Here is a 19,664-nt window from a genome sequence, read left to right as displayed (position 1 = left end):
TAAAGAGGCTTTTTAATTATTATTTACTGGCTTATAATATATATATAATATATTGGATTGGGATGGATAGATTTTGGCCCTGGAGATGTTTCACGTTGACTTAACTCAATGCAGCATTGTGGTTAAATGAATACCGTGTGCTTTGGAGCTGCTGTGCAGCAGACACGTAATGTACCCCTCCGTGCATTACGGACCGTACGTGTGGAGCTCCCAGCAGTGCATCTTCTCAGACTGCAGCCACAGAGCAGCGGTGGCAGCGCGCCTGCGCAGTGCATCCAGGGGCTCGGCGGCGTTCGGTGCTGAAGTGGGGCGGATGGCAGAAAAAACAGCGGCGATGGACATTTCACCGCAGGATTCCCATTTACGATGTCGTTAAATGAGCATCGGGACATCGCGTTCGTGAACCCATCACCCCAGGACACTGACAGCCCGACACAAAGGGGTAAGCTGCTGATTATTCTGCGCTAATGCTCCACACGGGCTGGCTAGCTGACGTTAGCACGGCGCTAGCTGCTGCTCAGCTGCCACCTCCTCCTCCTCCTCCTCCCGCTGCAGAGAGATAGCGGATCTCGGGCTGTTTGCTAAAGCTAGCAAGTAGAAAGTGGGTGGTGTTTGATTTCTGGAAGACAAAAAAAAGAAATTCGGTGCGACAGTGTGCGCTGTGCAGCCCACTCTCTCTCTCTCTAATCGGTTTATCACTCCGTGGTGTCAGCTGGGAGGGGGATCTCCTCTCTCCTACGGCCGGTCGGACCTGCAGCGCGGCTGGGCTCAGATGGTTCGGACAGCTGCAGGGGGGGGGGGGACCATGCACAACACCCCAGCCCGAGCAGCTAGCCAGCAGAGCTAGTGCACAGAGGGGGAGACCAGGGTCCGATGAGCTTACTTGTTATCTGGAGTATATGCACAGGCCTGCAGGCAGATGCAACAGACCCAGTGCTGCGACAGCTCAAGTCCAATGCATCCACCGTCAACTATCTTCTTATAAAAACTTATTTTTGACCTTTTTTTTGTTCCTCCACTGTCATGCACTGGAAAGAGCTCGTGTCCTGCACAGCTGAGGGAGCACCCACTCTGCAGTCTCCCATGGGTGTGTTGAGTCAGAGGAGGATGACCCTGAGGAAGGCCACAGACGCGTTGCTCTGACAATAAAGTTGCTCTTTATCGTACAAGTGCTGCTGGAGTTTAGACCTCATCAGTGGGAAGACTTCCCGATACTTATCATCCAGTTTTTACTCTTCAATCAGAGAAGTTTTAGACAATACCAGCTGTCTTATCAGCACATTTGAGATTTAAGAAGAGGAAGATGTAAACTTCAGTTAACCAAGATGACTTCCTGGTTGTTCTCTCAGAGTCAACATGGCTAGAGTGCGTATTTCTTTGATGTTATGTGATGTGGAGTCTGGCCGACACCGCCATCAACAGCATGATTTACCTTTAATTAGATTCTAAACCGTTTTCTGGTTCATTCTAGGGCTGCGAATAACAGTTACTTTCATTATTGGGTAATTAGCCGGTTGTCGCCTGTTTAGGGTGATGGATGGCCAAGAGTGAAAAATCATCATCCCAGGTTCAAAGGAGACGTCTTCAAATGTCTTATTCTGTCTGAGGAACGGTCCAAAACCACAAAAAATGCCAGTTTTACAGCAGATCAAGTCAGCAAACGTTCACAGTGGAGAAGCTTATTTCAGCTCTAGCTCAGCGTGTTACTAAAGAGACTCTGTGGCCATCTTCCTCCTGGGAACATGCAGTTGAAACTCTCACAAGTACAACTCAAGAGCCTTATCTTTGCACACAGCTCTGCGAAATCATTCTTCATAGACTTTTAATGTACAAGGGGAAGTTTTGTTTCCAAACTTATTGACGCCTCTCTCGCTAAGGGAATGTGTTTTGTTTTTTTTTACGTCTTTTACTTGCTGATTTTACTCACTAAGTTTGCAGCAGACTGGTGATAGCTCGCAACATAAAGAGTCTCCAGTGTTGAGGTCCAACATGTGAACACTTCCGCTGTTATGAGGAAGCGAGTTGTTTGAACAGTGATTCCTGTATGAAAACATGCGGCATGAGAGCGACCCAGGAAGCTCCGTCACCTTCAGGCTGTTAGTCGGCTTCCGTCAGAGACAGAATCCAGCTAACGGCTTCTGACTGTGATCGAGTGTCGGGCAGTGACGCCACCGATGAGCTCGATCCTTTTTCGTGAGGAGTGTTGAAGCTACATGTGACGATGATGATGATTGATGATGCATTTGGTTTATTTCTTGATATTTTCGTCTTGTTTTGACCACACCCCATATCACAGACATGCCGGTGTATCGGTGCACATGTCGGGTCATCATAAAGACGTGTTTGAGGTAGTTTAGAAACATTTTAGGGCTTCAACAAATTATTGCTGCCAATACTGATAACATCTTCAAATATAGGATATTACATTTGTTATGACAAAACAGAAAAGCACCAAATACTCACATTTTGACAAGCAGGAAACAAAAGAGAAATAACTATTTATTTTTGTCGAACGAAATCAGCTAATCGTTTCAGGTCTTAAACAGTGTGACCATGACATAATGTGTCCACCAGAGAGCACTACCAAGTTTATTTTTCAACTTTTAAGTAACGTCCATCTGGTCACAAAACAAATTTAACAGATTCTTATCAAATGCGCTCATGTTAATTATATTGATATCAGCCGATAGAGCCGATATTCGATCATACGTCTGCAGTGACGGAGTACGAAGTGAATTTAAAACCAGGTCCTGCTCTCGCTGCAGCATTTGCCAGTGTGTCATTACGTAAGCAGCACATATATTTCCGCACTGTTTGCAACAAAAAAAATAATGGATGATAAAAATGTTGACCGTTTTGCCCCGTTTGCTCTTCAGATGCTGTACCTTCGCTGCTCCCTGCACTCTCAAGTCCATCAATGACCCTTTCACCGAGATCCGAGGAAGCCTAGGCGGGGGGACGGCGAGTGAAGCAAAAGAGGAGCGGTAAAATAAGGAAGCAAGGAGAGGAAGTAGTTGCATTTCATATCCGTTCTCGTGTCCCATTTTTGTGCGAGCCCATCAGGGATGGTGAGACCAGTAACCTCTCTTTCCAGCGAGCCCAACAGCCGGTCCGATAGCCACGCAGACGCCCAGACAGTCCACAAGTCGGTCACTCCGTCAACAAGCCTGCCATCCTCCAGCAACCTATTACCTCACGCCATGACTTCTCTGTCTGACCTGTTTTTAGGAACTCGCTAATTCATGGTAAGTTTGACTTCTGTCCAGTATGATTGTGATGCTTTATTGGTATTAAGCTGATACCTGAGGGAGACATTGGAGCTCCACGAGCACGTCGCTTGAATGAGACGTTATAATCACCTCTTTGTGTTTTAAAGGGTTTCAGATCCAGACAAAGAAGAAAAAAACGTTTGATGAAGAGTTGGTTTAAATATCCTCAATGAGGCGCAACATGTCTCCAAAGTACAAATGAGTGTGTTCAATCTGGTGTGACCAGTTTGTGATGGAGTTTTTGCAGAACAAACAACATTTCTTTAGCGTAGTTATTCCAGCCCAGAGCTTTTATACTCCCAATACAGCCCAACTTATTGTGTGTGTGTGTGTGTGTGTGTGTGTGTGTGTGTATATGTATATGTATATGTATATGTATATATCACTGTCTGTATGTATGTATATTTCAGCTATATAAGCTATCGGCATAAGCTATGCCTTTAATTTTGTAATTATTATGATCAAGATGATATGGAATGTTGCTAATAAACCGAACAAAGGGAGAAAATAGAAACCCACCGGGTCCTTTGTATTATTCGATAGGGAGACACAATCATTTTTTAGATTTCCACTTCTTGTCTGTGAAAGGAAGGCAAGACATAAATATCTGTTTAACTGGTAAAACGTGTGAAGAGGCAGGTTTGGGTATAAAACTTCCACATGATCGACTCACGCGCACGGTTACAAAGATGCATCGCTGAATAATCCTCTTTTGCAAAGTCCTCTCAGTTCTGTCTTCCTCTTTGGCCAGGAGTCCTGCTCACTGAGAGTATCAATGAATGTTCCACCGAGCTTCCTTAATTGAAAAAAAAACTACATTTTGTGACGACACAGTGTTGTTGGATTTGGCGGTTTTCTGCCCAATTTGGCTTCTTTTTGTACCATTCGGGCGGATTCCACCTACCGCTCCGCCGAGGGACTCTGTACTTAATGTTCACTGTGCATTGTTCCTGTCCAAATACAGAAACGTGTAAACAAAACTTCCGGTTATATTCCAATAAATCTGTACCTCCTCTACAACTTCCCTCCCGGGCTGAAAGTTAACAACAATTCTACTTTGATGACGACCTGCTGGTGTCCGTGATGTATGCGAAACGATACTATGAGATGTTTATCCTGCGTGTCGATACTCCTGATGTTATTTAGGGCTCATCTCTTAGCTAATGACGTGACGGTGAAGTAAGGTGGAGGCCTCAAAGTACGCTGGATGATTGGATGAACACACAAACAGCTAAGGGGATTATACAAAATAAGACAAAAGCAATCTGAGGAGTATCACGTAGGTTTAGACGGATGGGTATGAGAGTCAAAATGGAGGATTTTGCCTCCTGAAGCAATTTTGAATTGTGTCTAAATTAACAAAATGAGAGGGGGGTCATCTGACTAAAACCTTTTGCATTTCTGGCAGATCTTGTAGCTCTCTTTTTTTTTTGGTCATCTCTTCTTTTTTTTCATCACATCTGGGTTTATTTGTATTTCCGCTCTATATTTGCATGTCGTGTCAATGCGGCCTCTTTCTCTCCGGGTTTAGAACAAAGCCGTGCCCTCGCTGTCGTTTGCATCTAGCTGCCTGTTTTTCCACAGATGCTGTGTGGTCGGCTGAATAACTGATGGCCACTCCAACAACATTTGCATATCAGGCAGGTCACCTCAGCCTTAACTGCTATGCACTGTATCATCGTTGTAGTAAATGGCATCTGCGTATGCAGAGTGGAGGGAGCGAGAGCGAGAGAGAGAAGGCTCCCCTGTTGCTACTGGAGCGCACTCGTTTTTTATTTGGATTTTTAAGTGTCTAATGAGGAGTTTAATTTGAGCCATGGCTTTGCAGGTAAGAGTTTGTGGACTGCAGTTCATTCGTGCTTATTTCACGTTACACCGCCTGGTCAAATTAGGCTTAAACGCCTCAGATTGTGGAGTGGAGTCTGTGGTCATTATCTCCTCTATCTGGTAACCGGAGAAGAATTCATTCAATCTCCGTAGTGTTTCCTGGTGTAGATTTTGGCTGTTATAGTTATAGCGAGGTAAAGGTTTTCCCGGGCCTATTTAGCGCATTAAAAGCCAGCCAAGTGTTATCTTCTGCTTGGAGGAAGGTGAAAAGGAGCATTATTAGACTGTCTGTTATTATCTCTGACATTAGAGTAAGTTCTTAAAGAGTGTGGTATTTCTATTTTGAGTAGCCTAAAGGGTTCGATCGGTGGTTTGTATGGTTATTGTGTGACTTTGGTGAATCCAAACTAACTCTTTTACCAAAAGTCACAAAACATAATTTTTCTCATACAGTCTTTCTTAATATGCCTGTATTCATCCTCTGTCTGAACATCTCCGTTCTAGTCTCTTTAAGCCCCTCCTCCAGAGAAAATCCCAGTCTGCTCTGATTGGCTTGTAAGAAAACTATGGTGCACCTTCGCAAAGGTAGTTCTCAAGCCGTGGGTGGAGATACTCTGATGGTGGTATATTCTATGTGTCCCCTTTAAGTTGTTGTTGTCCCTGCTTTCATCCTCATCTCCTGCCTGTGCAAAGGATGTTGCACATTCTAAGGCAACGGCGGGTTAATATGAGTGTGTGTGCGTGAATTTGTGCGTATTCATTGCAAACACTGCGAGTGTGATTTGTCGACCCCGTTTCTTCGTCGGTGTCTGCGGACGTTGAAATGAATGTGTAGTGTCTGTCAAAGCCAAGAGAAAGACGTGGCTCAATGCCAGAAACCCTCGAACCGTACAAGGAAGGGAATCCTCTCGGTCCTGCTCTCTCTCTCGCTTCATCTCTCTTTCACTCACACACACACTCACAGTTCCTTTTATTTCCCCCCCCCTCTAATAAGACATATTGCTAGCGAGGCCAAAAGTAAAACATGGGGTCCAAATTTGAAACTGCACTCTCTGCGTATATTATTATTTATTTGAAGGGTTTTAAACAGTGTTATTTGTCTTTGTGTGTCCGTTGTGAAGCCCCGGAGTGTGAGTGGAGTGGAGATGAGAAAAAGGCAGGCGGCGCACATCGAGGCCCCACCCCAGGCCCCCGGACAGCCCCGACCCAACACCTGCTGCCTCTGCTGGTGCGGCTGCTGCAAGTGTCTCTGGTAAGAAAACACTATACTATACTATAGTGTACTATACTTACTATACTATACTATAACGCCTGTTTCTGCAGAGTCTGATAACACCCACTTTTGTTTAGTTTTTCATTATTTGGTATTTCAGGTAGACTTTGGCTCAGGATGAGAAAACTGTATTTAAAGCCGCTAATAGTCCAAATTTTTATAGATTATTTGCATAAATGAATGTTCATTTTGCCCATTGATGACTACAGTGTAGCCTCTTAATGAAGAGTTTTAGACAAAACAAGGGCTTGCAGGCTGTCGTCTGGTGACTTTCAGCAAGTTGTTTTGCAGCCAGTAACTTTTTTTTAAGACTTGGCAAAGATGCTTGTGATGCAATAACTGCAGTTAATCTGATGCTGCCTTTTAAAATAGAGTGGATGCTTAGAAGGAGGAGTAAAAGTACAAAAATGTCACCACCCGGGCAAAGCAATGTCTGAATTGACCTTATTTTATCATAAGAATCATAGCGATAGGTTGTCAGTATACACATTTAAGTGTCCTCGTCGGTTGACACAGAATATTGCATTTATAGGTACTTTTTTTTTAATAAGATGGATCTTAGTATTTTACTTTACATCTTGTTAGTTGCATTAGGAAACAAAAAATGACCCCATGTGCCTGAAACAACTAACAGTTGGTCCTGTTATCTAATCTGTGATGTTGCACTGATGTTGAATTCCCTATGAATCCATCAGAATAAAGACGGACTTTATTCTGACACAACACTGGAACCTGAGTGCTGGGAGCCAATAACACTTTCAACAAACCAACTCTTCTAGAGTTGAACAGTTTAATTAATAATTATATCGGCCAAAATCACAGATTTGGCTCAAAGGGCTTCCTTTGTCTGTGGACCATCGGTTCAGATTAGGACATCATCTCATCTGATCACCTGACCCATCACCTGAATCCAGATATTTAAACAAGATGTATTCTTTGTATACCACTGTTTGTTGTTTTAGTGTGTTTTCCTGTCTCACTTTGGTGATGGACAATGTTGGGATAGTGTAAAATTCTCAGTCATTGTTTACCATCGACCCTTTGGATTTAGAGCCTGCAGGTTTAAAAGGCTCTAAATCCAAGAGCCTAGAACCAGGTTCTAGGCTCTTGGCATTTAACTGCCAAGAACCAGGTTTTTGGCAGTTAAATGCAGGAAAACAGCTCCGGCACGGTCAGCTCGTCTGTGGTAAAGGTGTGTTTGAAAGGTAATTGCGTATAGTGTACGGGATGGTTTTATTCGTTCGCTGTTGGTGTTTTTGTGTACTGGTTGCCGTTCTCCTTTACTGTATATCAACAATACTGAAGCACACAGGCTCTGTGACGTTCATCTTTAAGTGAAATGTTTCCTTGGTTGCATAACGCATAAAAGGTGGTGGTGGCAGCAGCAGCGGTCGGGTGTTTGTTGATGTTTTACGGTTAACTTCCGGCACTCACTGGCCGTGTTTCCATTCACATCTATTCACATTTGAAGTATTGGATTAGAAAAGCTTTATGGAAACAGAAAAGGTAGAGAGAACTTCCTCAATTGTGAAAATGAGTTTTTAGGCTCGCTTGAGAAAAAGAGTTGATGCGTTAAATAGATTATGGAATCTTTACCGAACATATTCTGACGTAGCAAACATTCAACTCCAATGACTGATCAGCCGTCTTTGCTGTTGGAATCTTCTCTGATTTTCCCAAAACATGTGAATGCTTTACTTTGAACACGGACCCAACTGAAAAAGAAATCCTGAAGATCTCTCTCCATCTTTCTCTTGTAGATGAGTTAAATGGCCGATCTGATTTTTGTTTCTGGTTTGCAAACTCTACGTCTTCTGCTCTGTTTGCTGGTTGGATTACGGCTACACAGTGGGTGTGTAGCAGGAAGTGCCAAGCTCTAAACAAACTAAGTTGTAGCCGAGTTTATTTGCGCCAAACCAGTCGATGGAAACGAGCCTGCTTCACATTTATTTGCTTAAAATTTGTTTAACAATTGAATAGAAGGATGGCAAGAAAAGTGGCTGTTAGTCCTTCTAAAGCTGAAAGAATTAGATAATTGATCAATTAGTGGATTGACAAAATATTGATCTGTAACAATTTAGCAAATATTTCTTCAGCAAAATTCCAAAAATGCTGCAGTTAAAGCTTCTAAAAATATGAATATTTGATGTTTTTCATTGTAAACTCAATATCTTTGGCGTTTGGAAGCAAAACAAGCAATTTAGATATGTCAGTTTGGGTTTCGGGAAGTTATGGTTGGCATTTTGTGACATTTTTGTAACATTTTAGAAAGCAAACAATTTGTTGATTAATCTAGAAAATAGTGGGAGGATTGATTTAGTTGCATCTTTTTAATTCCTGAAATTAGAGAGAAAAGAAAACACAACCCACACAAATAAAAATGTCTCAGTGTGCTCATACTTACAGGTTACACAACTTGCACTTACTGCCCCTGAGCAAGGCACCAAAACCAGTAACTGCTGCGTAGCTCCGGCCGCAGACTCGCTGCGGCTTCACTCTTGCCTGGGAGAGAAGAGTGAATGAAACATTGTTTTCAGGCAGTGAATGGTGAATGTGCTGCTCCTTTCACACCACTTCATCTGAAGTGGTGGCAGCTTGTGGACTGGGCCCCTGTAGTGAGCGCTCTGTGTGAGTCCGCTGGGTGTTTCTCAATCAAATGCTGGTGTCAGATATCCATGGAGCGATCCTGGAAATCTATCTTCAGTACCCGACATGTTTGTTTATTTTAGCGTTAAGGTTCGGAGGGACGATTTCCCTTTTTTTTCACGGAACAAATATTCTTCCATTAAAAAAAATGTATCAAGACACCCTGAGACTTCCCACGTTGTTCTTACGCTGTTGGCATAGACGGCTGTCTAAATCACACAAATATCCAGCTGTAGATATGTTTTTGAACTTGTTAATCGTATCTATATTGATTAACAAGTTCATCAATGCATGGGCCGACAGCACTTTTCTTCCCATGGAGCAGACATGAAATCTATTTTGGTTCAGTAAATGTCTGCTGTCAGTCAGCCCGGTGAAGGAGTCCGTGTGGACTGGATGACAGAGCGCTGGACCGATGTGAAGGTCCCGGGACGGAGGATGTCGTATGTCTACAGATTGTGAAACCCTCTGAGGCAAATTTGTGATTTTGGGTTACACAACATAAATTGAATTGGATTGAATTACGTGCTGCTCAGGTCTCTCTCCCAGTGGGAATTCCCAGTAAAATGTTACATTTCATTTTCATTTAATGAAAGTGACATTGTTTGACTCCCATCATGCGGTGCATTCAGTGCGCATGAGGCAGACAGCTGCAGTAGTGCTGTAATGTTTTCATAATCAACACAACTATTCTAATACATTTGTGTTTGTGTGTGTGTGTGTGTGTGTGTGTGTGTGTGTGTGTAACATTATATATTATTACTTTTTTCAACATTGTGCAATATGATGTTCAATATATCACGTGCAATATAATACATTTTGTTACTTTTCATTATCATTGACAATATTACCCTCAACATCATGCAGAAAGTTTTTATTGATCTATTTTTAAATTCAATTTTTTTTACTTGTTCTTAATCGTTGTCATTTACTTTTTCTATATATTTTACGATATCTACCTCCCTCTTATTGCTACTCTATATCTTTTAAATTCCGTTTCAATCTTTGATCAAACTCAATAATTTCCTTCTGGATTAATAAAGTTGTATCTTATTTTATCATATTTGAATTTAGAATATTAGTCGACAGCCCTAAAGGGTCACAGCACACTGTTATGTTTTTAATCCATCCTCTCTTTCTCTCTACTTTCTAGCCCCTCCTCATCCGCCCTCACACAAGGCCCTTATCTAGTTGGGGTGCCTCCTATTTCCATCCACACATCACATGCAAAGCAGCTGTGAAGAACAGCCTGTATATTGAGCTGTATTGTGAGGGAGCCCGCGGGCTGTGGCTAGCTTAGCTTATTGCTACCGCACAATGGGGACTTTGACAAGAGACAGCGAGAGGAAGGAAAGAGCCTCCATGGTGCGACAAAAATAGACGGCTCAGAGTGTGTTGCATTGTGGACACTCGGCATGTGTGACTGAGCTGCGATAGACAGAGAGGCTACTGGGTGTGTTTCAAGTGTTTATGTACATAAAGGTTTTCACTGATTGGACTCTGAGGGTGACGCTTCAAGCTCACACTGATGCTTCCGAGTTCTATTGATGGCTGTAAGAGAGGAACTCTGTATCTTTGATTAATCAATCTATAGATTCAGCAGAGATTAGTGCACACAGGTCTTTGGATTAAAAACCTTGTTAAATAGTGCTGACTTGAGCCCCCCGTGACAGGCTGCATATGGTACTCCAACAGAAGTGCAGGTCGAGATATCTTCACTTTTAGTTGTAAGGATGGGTCAAACTCTCGATGAAACAAACCTTGTTAGCCCTGACGCTTACTAATAATGATCTTGTTGATTGGCTCTGGATGTCCTCAGTGAGGATGCTTTTTATTTTCTTTCTTTGGTGGTAACAGAGGATGGTGAATGCTGATTTGCATGGTGAGAAATTAGCGATAAAAAAATCACGCTGTATCTTTTAGAAGTGATATATTTATCACAGTCAATGTGTTGTTGCAGCCTTAATTCTACATGAATATAGACAACAACCTTATGTATGTAAGATGTAATTGTGATCTTACAGGAACTCTCCAGCAACAAGTTAATTTAATAATAACTCAAACTCATCCATTTAAAGTGCCAGAAACAAGTCCAGACTTTTGTTTTGGCGAGCACAAACATTTCTTGTCTCCTTTTTCAGGAACGAAGACAGGATTGAGAGGAGTGAACGACAGACCTGCACCAAGATGGACAGTATTGAAGCTGGAGAAGAACAGTAAGTCCAGCCATCATCCCTCCTTACATGTTTGTGTCAGTATGACTGTGTGTCAGTCTTCATTTTTTTATTGCCCGACTGTAGACACCCCAGTCTAGACGAGGTGCTGTCGTGGGCACGGAGCTTTGAGATGATGCTGCGCTCGCTGGAGGGCCGGGAGGTCTTCCGGGAGTTCCTGCGCTCGGAGTACAGCGAGGACAACCTGCTTTTCTGGTTGGCCTGCGAGGAGCTGAAAAAGGAGACGGATCCCACAGTGGTGGAGGAGAAGTCCAGGATCATATACGAAGACTACGTGTCCATATTGTCACCCAAGGAGGTACCGGCTGTATTTGTGTTGAACAAGCAGAAGTGAGCCACCGCTGCCATGCCGGTGACATGGCTCCAGAGACGGCAATGGCAGCGTGTTGTTCGGCCCGTCCACCACTTTGGTTGAGACTGAAATATAGTTTTGCTATAAAATACGGTACGGACGTTCATACAGACATTCATAGTCTGCACACGATGAATCCTAATGACCTTCCATGTAGAAAGTCAAGCAAAGTCAAAGCAAGCAACTAATATTCCTGTATGGACATAAATACTTCTGCTCAGTGTATTTCACTGATGTTGCAGCCAGTACTTCTTGCAGAACTTGTTGTTGTTGTTTTACCCTGTGAGTAAATCTCCCTGCTGTAACTTTAATGCTATAGCAAATTACCTCCGCTAATTAAATCCACGCTGTACTTTATAACCGCCGTGGTTATGTCGAAGCATGCGACTAATACGGCTATTTGGAAATTACCTCTTTTAAGTGTATTTCACCGATGTTTCTGACCGCGAGTAATCCCGACTTTTTCAGGTTTAGTGGTTTAGGATTTAGTGATTTAGGAGCCCAGAGGCAAACACTGCCTAGCTTTACTTTTTACCCGTTCTCTAACTGGGAACATAACCTTTCATATCTAAACGTCATAATATGTCTATAGCTGTTTGGGGCCTTTTTAGTTGGAAGGCCACAGACCCAGGTTGCCCCCGTTTTGTTTCCCCGTGAACCAGAGTGTATTTCACCGGTGTTTCCTACTGAGTTGCCGCGACTTGGGTGTGACGCAACTATGTCATGGCAGGTGTATTGCTGAGAAACAAAGGGAACGTGGGTGCAAAGTTGTTTTTGTGAGCCGTTCTCAACAAAGCTGTAAGCAGCAACACCACAGGTCAACCATGTCATTTTTGAGCATGTCAGCATGCTAACGTTAGCAGTTTGCTAAAGCACAGCCCCACACAGCTGCTAGCATGGCTGTGTCATGTATTAATGAAGCCACTGGTAGCCTCTTAAAAACATCAAATTTGTTTTCCTCTTCCCAGGTGAGTCTGGACTCGCGGGTCAGAGAAGGAATAAACCAGACCCTGACGGAGCCCAGCAACCTGATGTACGAGGAGGCCCAGTTCCAGATCTACACCCTGATGCACCGCGATTCCTTCCCACGTTTCCTCAATTCCTCCGTTTACAGAGACCTCCTGGCCAACATGAGGCGCACCTGCCTCGACACCTAGACTCCTCCACCCTCCCTCATCGCTATCGTACGCCAACGAGACTACTACTTAAACTTCAAATACTACTATGGTGCCAGAAGTCGGGTTTGGAAAATCTCTCCCTGTTTTTTGATTGAAAAGACTGAATGACATCCAAGATAGCTGGTTGTTTTTTTTATTTATATTTTTTAAGCAATTTATATCCAGTTCTCCACTGGAGCCAGGTCGGCCTTCGCTGGTTGGTTATTGGTCAATTTAAGACCATTAATGCTGGCCGGTGATTGTTTTGCTAGCAATTTGTGCTGTTTGTTGCGGTTGACTGGCCAACCCACTTGTCAGCTGTCGGTTGAAATGGCCAACCTGATGGCCAGCTGCTGGTTAACTGTGGACAAGGACTCCTCAGTCGGTGGGGACAGAGAGAGAGAGAGAGACGGAAAGGACAAGCCAACTGTTCCTGTACTGTAATATTTAGACCTCATGCTTTCTTCTCTCACTTTTAATATTCTCTCTCTCGTACTCATTCTTTTGTTTTTCTAATTCTGTCCCATTCCTCAGATGTGTACAATTTTGTTTTTAATTTCTTTACTGTCCAAACATGACACCTAGTTGGTGGTGGTAGTGGCGTCTCTGCCCCGTTTAACCAGTTAGAAGCACTGGTTCTGCATGTAACTCTCTCTCTCTCTCTCTCTCTCTCTCTCTCTCTCTCAACAGTAGCTTGACGATGTAAGCCGCGGACTGCAACCGTTTTTGAATATTGAGATGTATTAAGACAGGGGACCTGTCTCTCTGTCTGGATGTCTACATTCAGTGAAGGGAAAAAAAAACTACACTTCTGCCAATTTTAAGCTTACTGCAGTTTTTTATTGAGGAGATTTGATGGCTTCTGCAGCAAAAGGCAGCAGCACCTATTCATTCATCCATCCGTCCACCTGTCCATCCATCCATCCATCCGTCCGTCCAAGCACTTTCCTTCTTTAGGATTCTTTAACTGGGAGAAGTAAGGGCTAGAATTGTGGTTGGGCAGCTACATGTATTATTACTACCCATGAACTTTAGACAAAAAATCTCTCCACTGAGAAAATCACAATGCCTTTACGTGTAAGAAAATGCAGACCAAGCGCTGCTGGAGTTTTTCTGGAAGGCAACCACAGTTTGTCCAACGATCCCTACCTCCCGTCTTTTTTCCCTCCCTCCGTCCTCCTCCCTCCAACTCAGACCATCACAAGCACAGGTGCCCCATGTGGGGGGGGAAACACACACCGCTGACTCCAAATAGTCATCTACATTTTGAAATTCTTGCGCAGAAAAAGAGGGTTTACCTTTTAGTGTTTTATGAAAAGCTGGTTCTACTCGGAGAACATAAGAAGATGCAGCAGGCACTGATCTAACTGAAAGGGTTATCAAACCCTGGCTGTTGTCTGTAAGGCATTAGCTTTAGGAATGTAGGTAACATGACGGTCCCTGAAGTTGGACGTGCAGTATCACGTTGCAGCCACGTGACCCGGGTGCCAAACATGATGTCAAAGATGCTGTGAAGAGATATCAGATGTGACTTGTCGCCAGGCTGTAGAGTCTTGGTCTTTATGGTGCATGTGTGTTTCTCCAGCAGATGGAGCTGAGAGAGTGTATGGTAGTCCGTCAGTTAGCTACTGCCCATTAAAAACACAATAATTTTTACCAGAGCTAGTGAAGAGGGTTGGTATAATAATGCTAACCTGCTACCATAATGGGCTAGCTAGTATGCGTAGTCATGCTACATGCTAGCCCGCTCAACAAGGCTAACTAGGTTTCAGCATGCTGTAGGCAAGCAGCCAGCATGCCTGTGCTAGCCATGCTAATCCTCCATCCCACTGCCAGCCCTCACACACTCTGGTTTGTTTTTCTAATCCGACTTTGACAGCATGCGATGATAATGGCTGTGTGTGTGTGTGTGTGTATGGTACAGTTACACACTTAACAGAAAAATGTAGAAAAAAAACTTTAAGGGGTTCTTGCCAAATGTCCCATTAACATTTTTTTAAAAGGACATTCGAGTTTTTGACGATGTGAACATTTGAACTTTGTTCCTGTGGATAGAAAGTGCATGAATGCAGTATATGCTGTTTTGTTTAATTAACTGGGCCTCCAAGTATAATCATTGTGTAACTTGGTGGATAGCTGACCTCTTGGTTTGGTGGCAGTATTAAAGTGTCAATAAAACGGTGCCACTGATAAATACTGATAAATGTAAACATACACGTTGCCATCTCCTTTAACTACCTGAAGTTCACGTGCCAAGTTTGGTCTAGATTAAATTCAAGAGTAGACGGTGCAAGATGTCCAGCAGACTATTGAAGTGCAATTGGATGTAGTTTGTGATTATAGGTTGGAGTCTTTTTGAAGCTGTGTCCCACTATGTTAGATTGGTTTTGAATTGTCAGAAGTTTATCTTATAAATTACTGACCGCAACACCTTTCAGAATACTCAAAATATTGTAATGCCACTGTTGGAGAAACTGGCTACCTCTAGTTAGCATTTGCAAGTTTTTAGGACTTAAATAAGAACACAGATTATTAAATGTATCTTTAAAATCTTTACTAGAGACTCAATGGGAAAAAAGAGTCCATGGGATTTTGAGTTTTCCTCCAGACGTATATTCACTTACAGAGTTAAAATGCCAACTTGATGAAGATGCCATGTCAAAACCAGGTTAGTATATTACTACAAAAGATTGAAGTATTGGTTATAAATTGGTAAAATTGACACTGTAACGTCTAAACCAATAATCAACAACAGTTGCAATGTTCCTTCGTGAAAATATGCTATATTTAATCTTTGGCAATACAGTGCTCGCATCCAGACTACATTAATACCCATAAGGACTCGATTGATAACGCTTAGCTGCTGTAATGAAGAGCCGTGCATGCAGGCACTCGGTTGATCAGAAGCATAAGAACACAGTGTAATCAAACAATTCTGATACGGAAGGATCAGTTGCCAAACGTACTCCTTGGAGCAGTTTTAGATGTTGTATTTGGACAACTTTGTAACTTTTTTTGACTCCGTAGAAGAACGCCTGTCACTCGTAAGGCTCTCCTGCAGACAAATCCCTCTTCTGCACAGTACAGCTATACGTTTCCTTGTTGCTGAGTCCACACGGTTATTAACATGAGAATGTTTCACCAAGAACCAGATAATGAAATCATGGTGCAATTAAACCAAGTTTACATTTATAAATTGTGAGATGTATGTACCTTATTAAATACTCCGTGGGGAGCTAACTGTCCCTAGTGTGAGCAGAGAAGCCAGCAGGTCTCTGCCCAGTGCTGACTCCAAGAGCACTTTACAGGGTTTACAGGGAGGACGGACAGCAGAGACCCAGGTAACGGTGTTTCACAGCGAGGACAGGCGTACGTCCTTTTCCTCTTAATTTATTGTGACTTTTACACAGTGGGGGGAAAAAGTACATGGTTTGTTTATTTTTAATAACTGCATTTCAAATGTAGATTTTTTTATAAGCAATGATGATGATGATGTGAAGTGATGTAGTGTCCATCGCTGGGTTTAGAGTGTTGTCTTTAAATTTCCATGGGTTCCAAGTGAGGTGGTTTCTGAAACGTGGCTGTGGCTTTATTGACGGCAAAAAGGTTGAGAGCTGAAGTGTCCTGATGGAGGGGAGGAGGATTGAGAAGCTTTGGCCTTACTTTCTTTGTATAAAAAAAAAAACAACAACAAACGTCTCTGTAGGCTTTTCACTACCTCTCATGTTGGTTAATTTATTTCACATCTAGTTGTCAATGTACAAGTTGTTTTTAGATCTACTTGAAGCCTAACACTGTAAACAAAAATGTGCACAGAAAAATGACTATGTATATGACCAGAGGGGTTAAAGAGAGCTTGGCCTAGTCAACATTTATGTTTTTGTTTGTATGTATGTTTGGTTTTTAATTGTGCTGAGCTGAACTAGATTTTGCATCTCTATAAAGAATTCAGGAATCCACTGTCTAAGGGCTAATCCCATTTTTGCCTATGCAAATCTGTTACTGTGGGTGAGTTGGGAAAGGGCAAGCTACCGTACCTTTCACTTGTTTTAGATGGACCATGGTTTACAATGCCCTTTGCTGATATTCTTCAATCTTATTCAGCAAAAATGTACGCTTATTTTTGTTTCTAAATATTTAAAATATATATCTATATAGAGAGAGAGATATATAGATATATAACAAGTACTATACAGAGAAAAATAGTATATGCCTTTGTGATGATAAAAAAAGAAACATTGCTGAAAACAAATAAATGTGTTGTCTGACATTATGTGGCTGTGTGCTGGAGTCTTGGTGAGATGATATTATCGATGACTGGAACTCGACTGACTATAAATGTGACTAATTGTCAGTAAAGACTCTTGTTACTCAGGCTACAGCACTTGTAGCTGACCCTGTGCAGTATTTCCAAACTGGGGGGGGGTGGTTATTTATTTAAGGAGCAACTTCATCAAGACTTCCTGAGACAGATATTGTTATCCAGCCCCAGCCTGTGAGGCAAATAAGGTATTCAGGCCACACAGGACTCGTTTTTCACTGTCACATTTAGTCATTTTTAAAACAAGACTATAACTTTTGCTAAACAAAGGCCATCGTTGCCTCCGGTGACAGTGATAAAAAATTTTTTGTGTAAAAGTAGAACAAATAGAGTCATAAAAGTCCCCAAACTGACCCAGTAGGCCTAATGTCATTTAAAGGGCGAGATCTGAGCGGAGTTGGCTAGCATTAGCTAATATTAGCCACCAAAAGCTAGTGGTCACAGACCAAAGTAAGGCAGCAAAGCAAAAACCTATGAGGATATAAGGTGTGTTTTACTGCTTATGAATTCACCTTATCATCTGGAAGAGTAAGCTTTGTTAATTTGTCATTCAAAAGTTGCATAGTCTAACTTTGAAGGGCTGAGTTGGAGTATGTGCACTGTCCATATTGTACGTAAGTCACATTTTAATATCGGTAATCCATTAATGAAATTTAAAAAAAGACACTTCGTGAAATATTTAACATTTTTTAGTGTGGATTTGTAATTGTATGTGTACAACGCCACGTCGTCAGCAAACAACAGCAACTTATTTTTCTATTCTTCAACTTCTTGTTCTTTTTGTAGCCACATCCAGTCAGACGATCACTGTGCTAAAAGAGTAGCGTTGATGAGGAACACAGCAAAAGTGGGCTTACCGTTTTGTTTTTTTAAATACTCAACTAATGCAAGATGTGAGAAAAGTCAGTAATACGTTACTTGTAAGACCATTCACTCAGCTGTTGAGGGCCACTTTTAGCTTTGCGTTGAGGGTTGATGTAGGTCGAATAATTTGTTTTTTTAATTCTTTATAAAAAATTCAGCTCCTGATCCGAGACGGAAATGAGAATCGGAAGGGTTCATGTTGTATAGATTTTTTTTGTCCACAGTTCCTCACAGTGCATCGGGGCTAAAGAAACATAGGTGTATCGACTGATGTTGGTTTGAAACTTAACCTGCTTTGTGTGTTCCCTCAGTTGGATTTGGTGCCTCTTTAAGCTTCACTATAGACCTCAAGATCTCTTTCTGTCTCTCTTCTGTCTTCTCCGTGTCTCACTTTCTCTCTCTGTAACATCACACACACACAACACTGTTAATAGCAGTTGGAGCAGCGACGTTCCTGTTTTACAGCAAAAATGACACTGATGTTTGTTCCTCCTACTGACACCCTCATATTGTCTTTTTTGTACCTCTTCCAGAGGTGTTTGTGCTACTTTAGGAAAGAGATTATATTTGTGCAGGTATACCTGGTTGAAGTTGGTTTCAACAGTTTTAGGCAATCACTTTTCTCTTTATTGATTTAGATGCCTAAGCCTCTTGGTTCTTGTCATGCCGTTGTAGATATCACAGTCGTCGAGAGATGATCGGCAGGTGACGATATAAAGAATTTTACTGTCACTTTATGCGGTGAAAAAAACAAACATTTTTTCTATTCAGCATGCTTTTTGCTAAATAAATGAAATAATTCAGTTATTTGCTATAAACGATACTGTATGAGTATGTATTCAAGTACTGCAGTATGCAGACAATTAAAAATATCAGAAACTCTTTTGAGAGGTTCGTATTTTTCTTCTAGTATGTTTCACTAATATTGACGGTTATGGTTCTTAATTCTTGTTTCGAGTGTCTCATGAATTGCCAGAATGACAAAATTACCCTCTTTGTATTAACAAATATAGACCACGGTTGGTTGTTTCCACATACATGACTTGCAGAGCAATTTTACCAGGACAGTGATAGTGCAGCGGGCTTTTTAATCAAAAGTTTTGTCAGTTTGAGCTCAACTTTTCACTATTTTTCACTGGTTACTCTTGATGACGACTGAGATCTTAATTGTTGTATTTACATCAAGGCAGGTAAAATAATATCCTTGTGCTCACTAAGGGTCAACAAGATAGTGGGGAGTAAAATGTATTATTTATTATTTTGTCACATGAAGCAAATATGACCTCAAGGTTTCAGATTTAAAATGTTGAGATGAGAAAATGACAGTGTGCTGCCAAAGGATCTGATTCGCCCTGAGATGCAGTACTCCCTGAACTGTAGCATTTGAAATTACTTTCCTATCTTATCAGTCCAACATTGATGAAACGTCATCCTCTGTTGTAGAATATCACAGGAGGGACTCGTCCCATCTAGCCTCATTTTACAGGGACGTGAATCTGTAATTAAGACAGAGTTGGTACAAATTCAACAGCACTGAGCATTAAGTCATTTTTTTGGCTACATTGTGAGAAACATTTAATTATGTTGATGTTGGCAATCTGTGCATGATAATACAATACACATGTGACTGTTGACTGTGAGGACAGTAGAATCAAGATTAAAGAAATATTTACACCCAAGTCTTGTTGAGAAAATGTGGATTTGTTTTTTCTTAAAGTCGC

General features: G+C 41.9%; 1 protein-coding gene across 1 annotated transcript; it reads left to right on the top strand.

The window, feature by feature from the left end:
• The first annotated feature begins 255 nt into the window (after positions 1 to 255).
• On the top strand, positions 256 to 17,031 carry rgs17 (regulator of G protein signaling 17). Its single transcript, XM_031873829.1, has 6 exons — positions 256 to 442; positions 2,877 to 3,245; positions 6,218 to 6,348; positions 11,157 to 11,231; positions 11,316 to 11,547; positions 12,570 to 17,031. The coding sequence occupies exons 2-6, from the start codon at positions 3,243 to 3,245 to the stop codon at positions 12,756 to 12,758; spliced, it is 630 nt and encodes a 209-aa protein (XP_031729689.1). The 5' UTR covers positions 256 to 442; positions 2,877 to 3,242; the 3' UTR covers positions 12,759 to 17,031.
• The last annotated feature ends 2,633 nt before the right edge of the window (positions 17,032 to 19,664 follow it).

This window comes from Anarrhichthys ocellatus, unplaced genomic scaffold (assembly GCF_004355925.1).
Source record: "Anarrhichthys ocellatus isolate YVR2014 unplaced genomic scaffold, GSC_Weel_1.0 scaffold3, whole genome shotgun sequence".
NCBI lineage: Eukaryota > Metazoa > Chordata > Actinopteri > Perciformes > Anarhichadidae > Anarrhichthys > Anarrhichthys ocellatus.
The sequence above is the reverse complement of the archived record's forward strand: the minus strand, read 5'-3'. Positions and strand labels throughout refer to the sequence as shown.

Coding starts and splice junctions, on each gene's coding strand:
- rgs17 (XM_031873829.1), top strand. Junction 11,232..11,315: donor ATTGAAGCTGGAGAAGAACA/GTAAGTCCAGCC, acceptor GCCCGACTGTAG/ACACCCCAGTCTAGACGAGG. Junction 11,548..12,569: donor CCATATTGTCACCCAAGGAG/GTACCGGCTGTA, acceptor TCCTCTTCCCAG/GTGAGTCTGGACTCGCGGGT.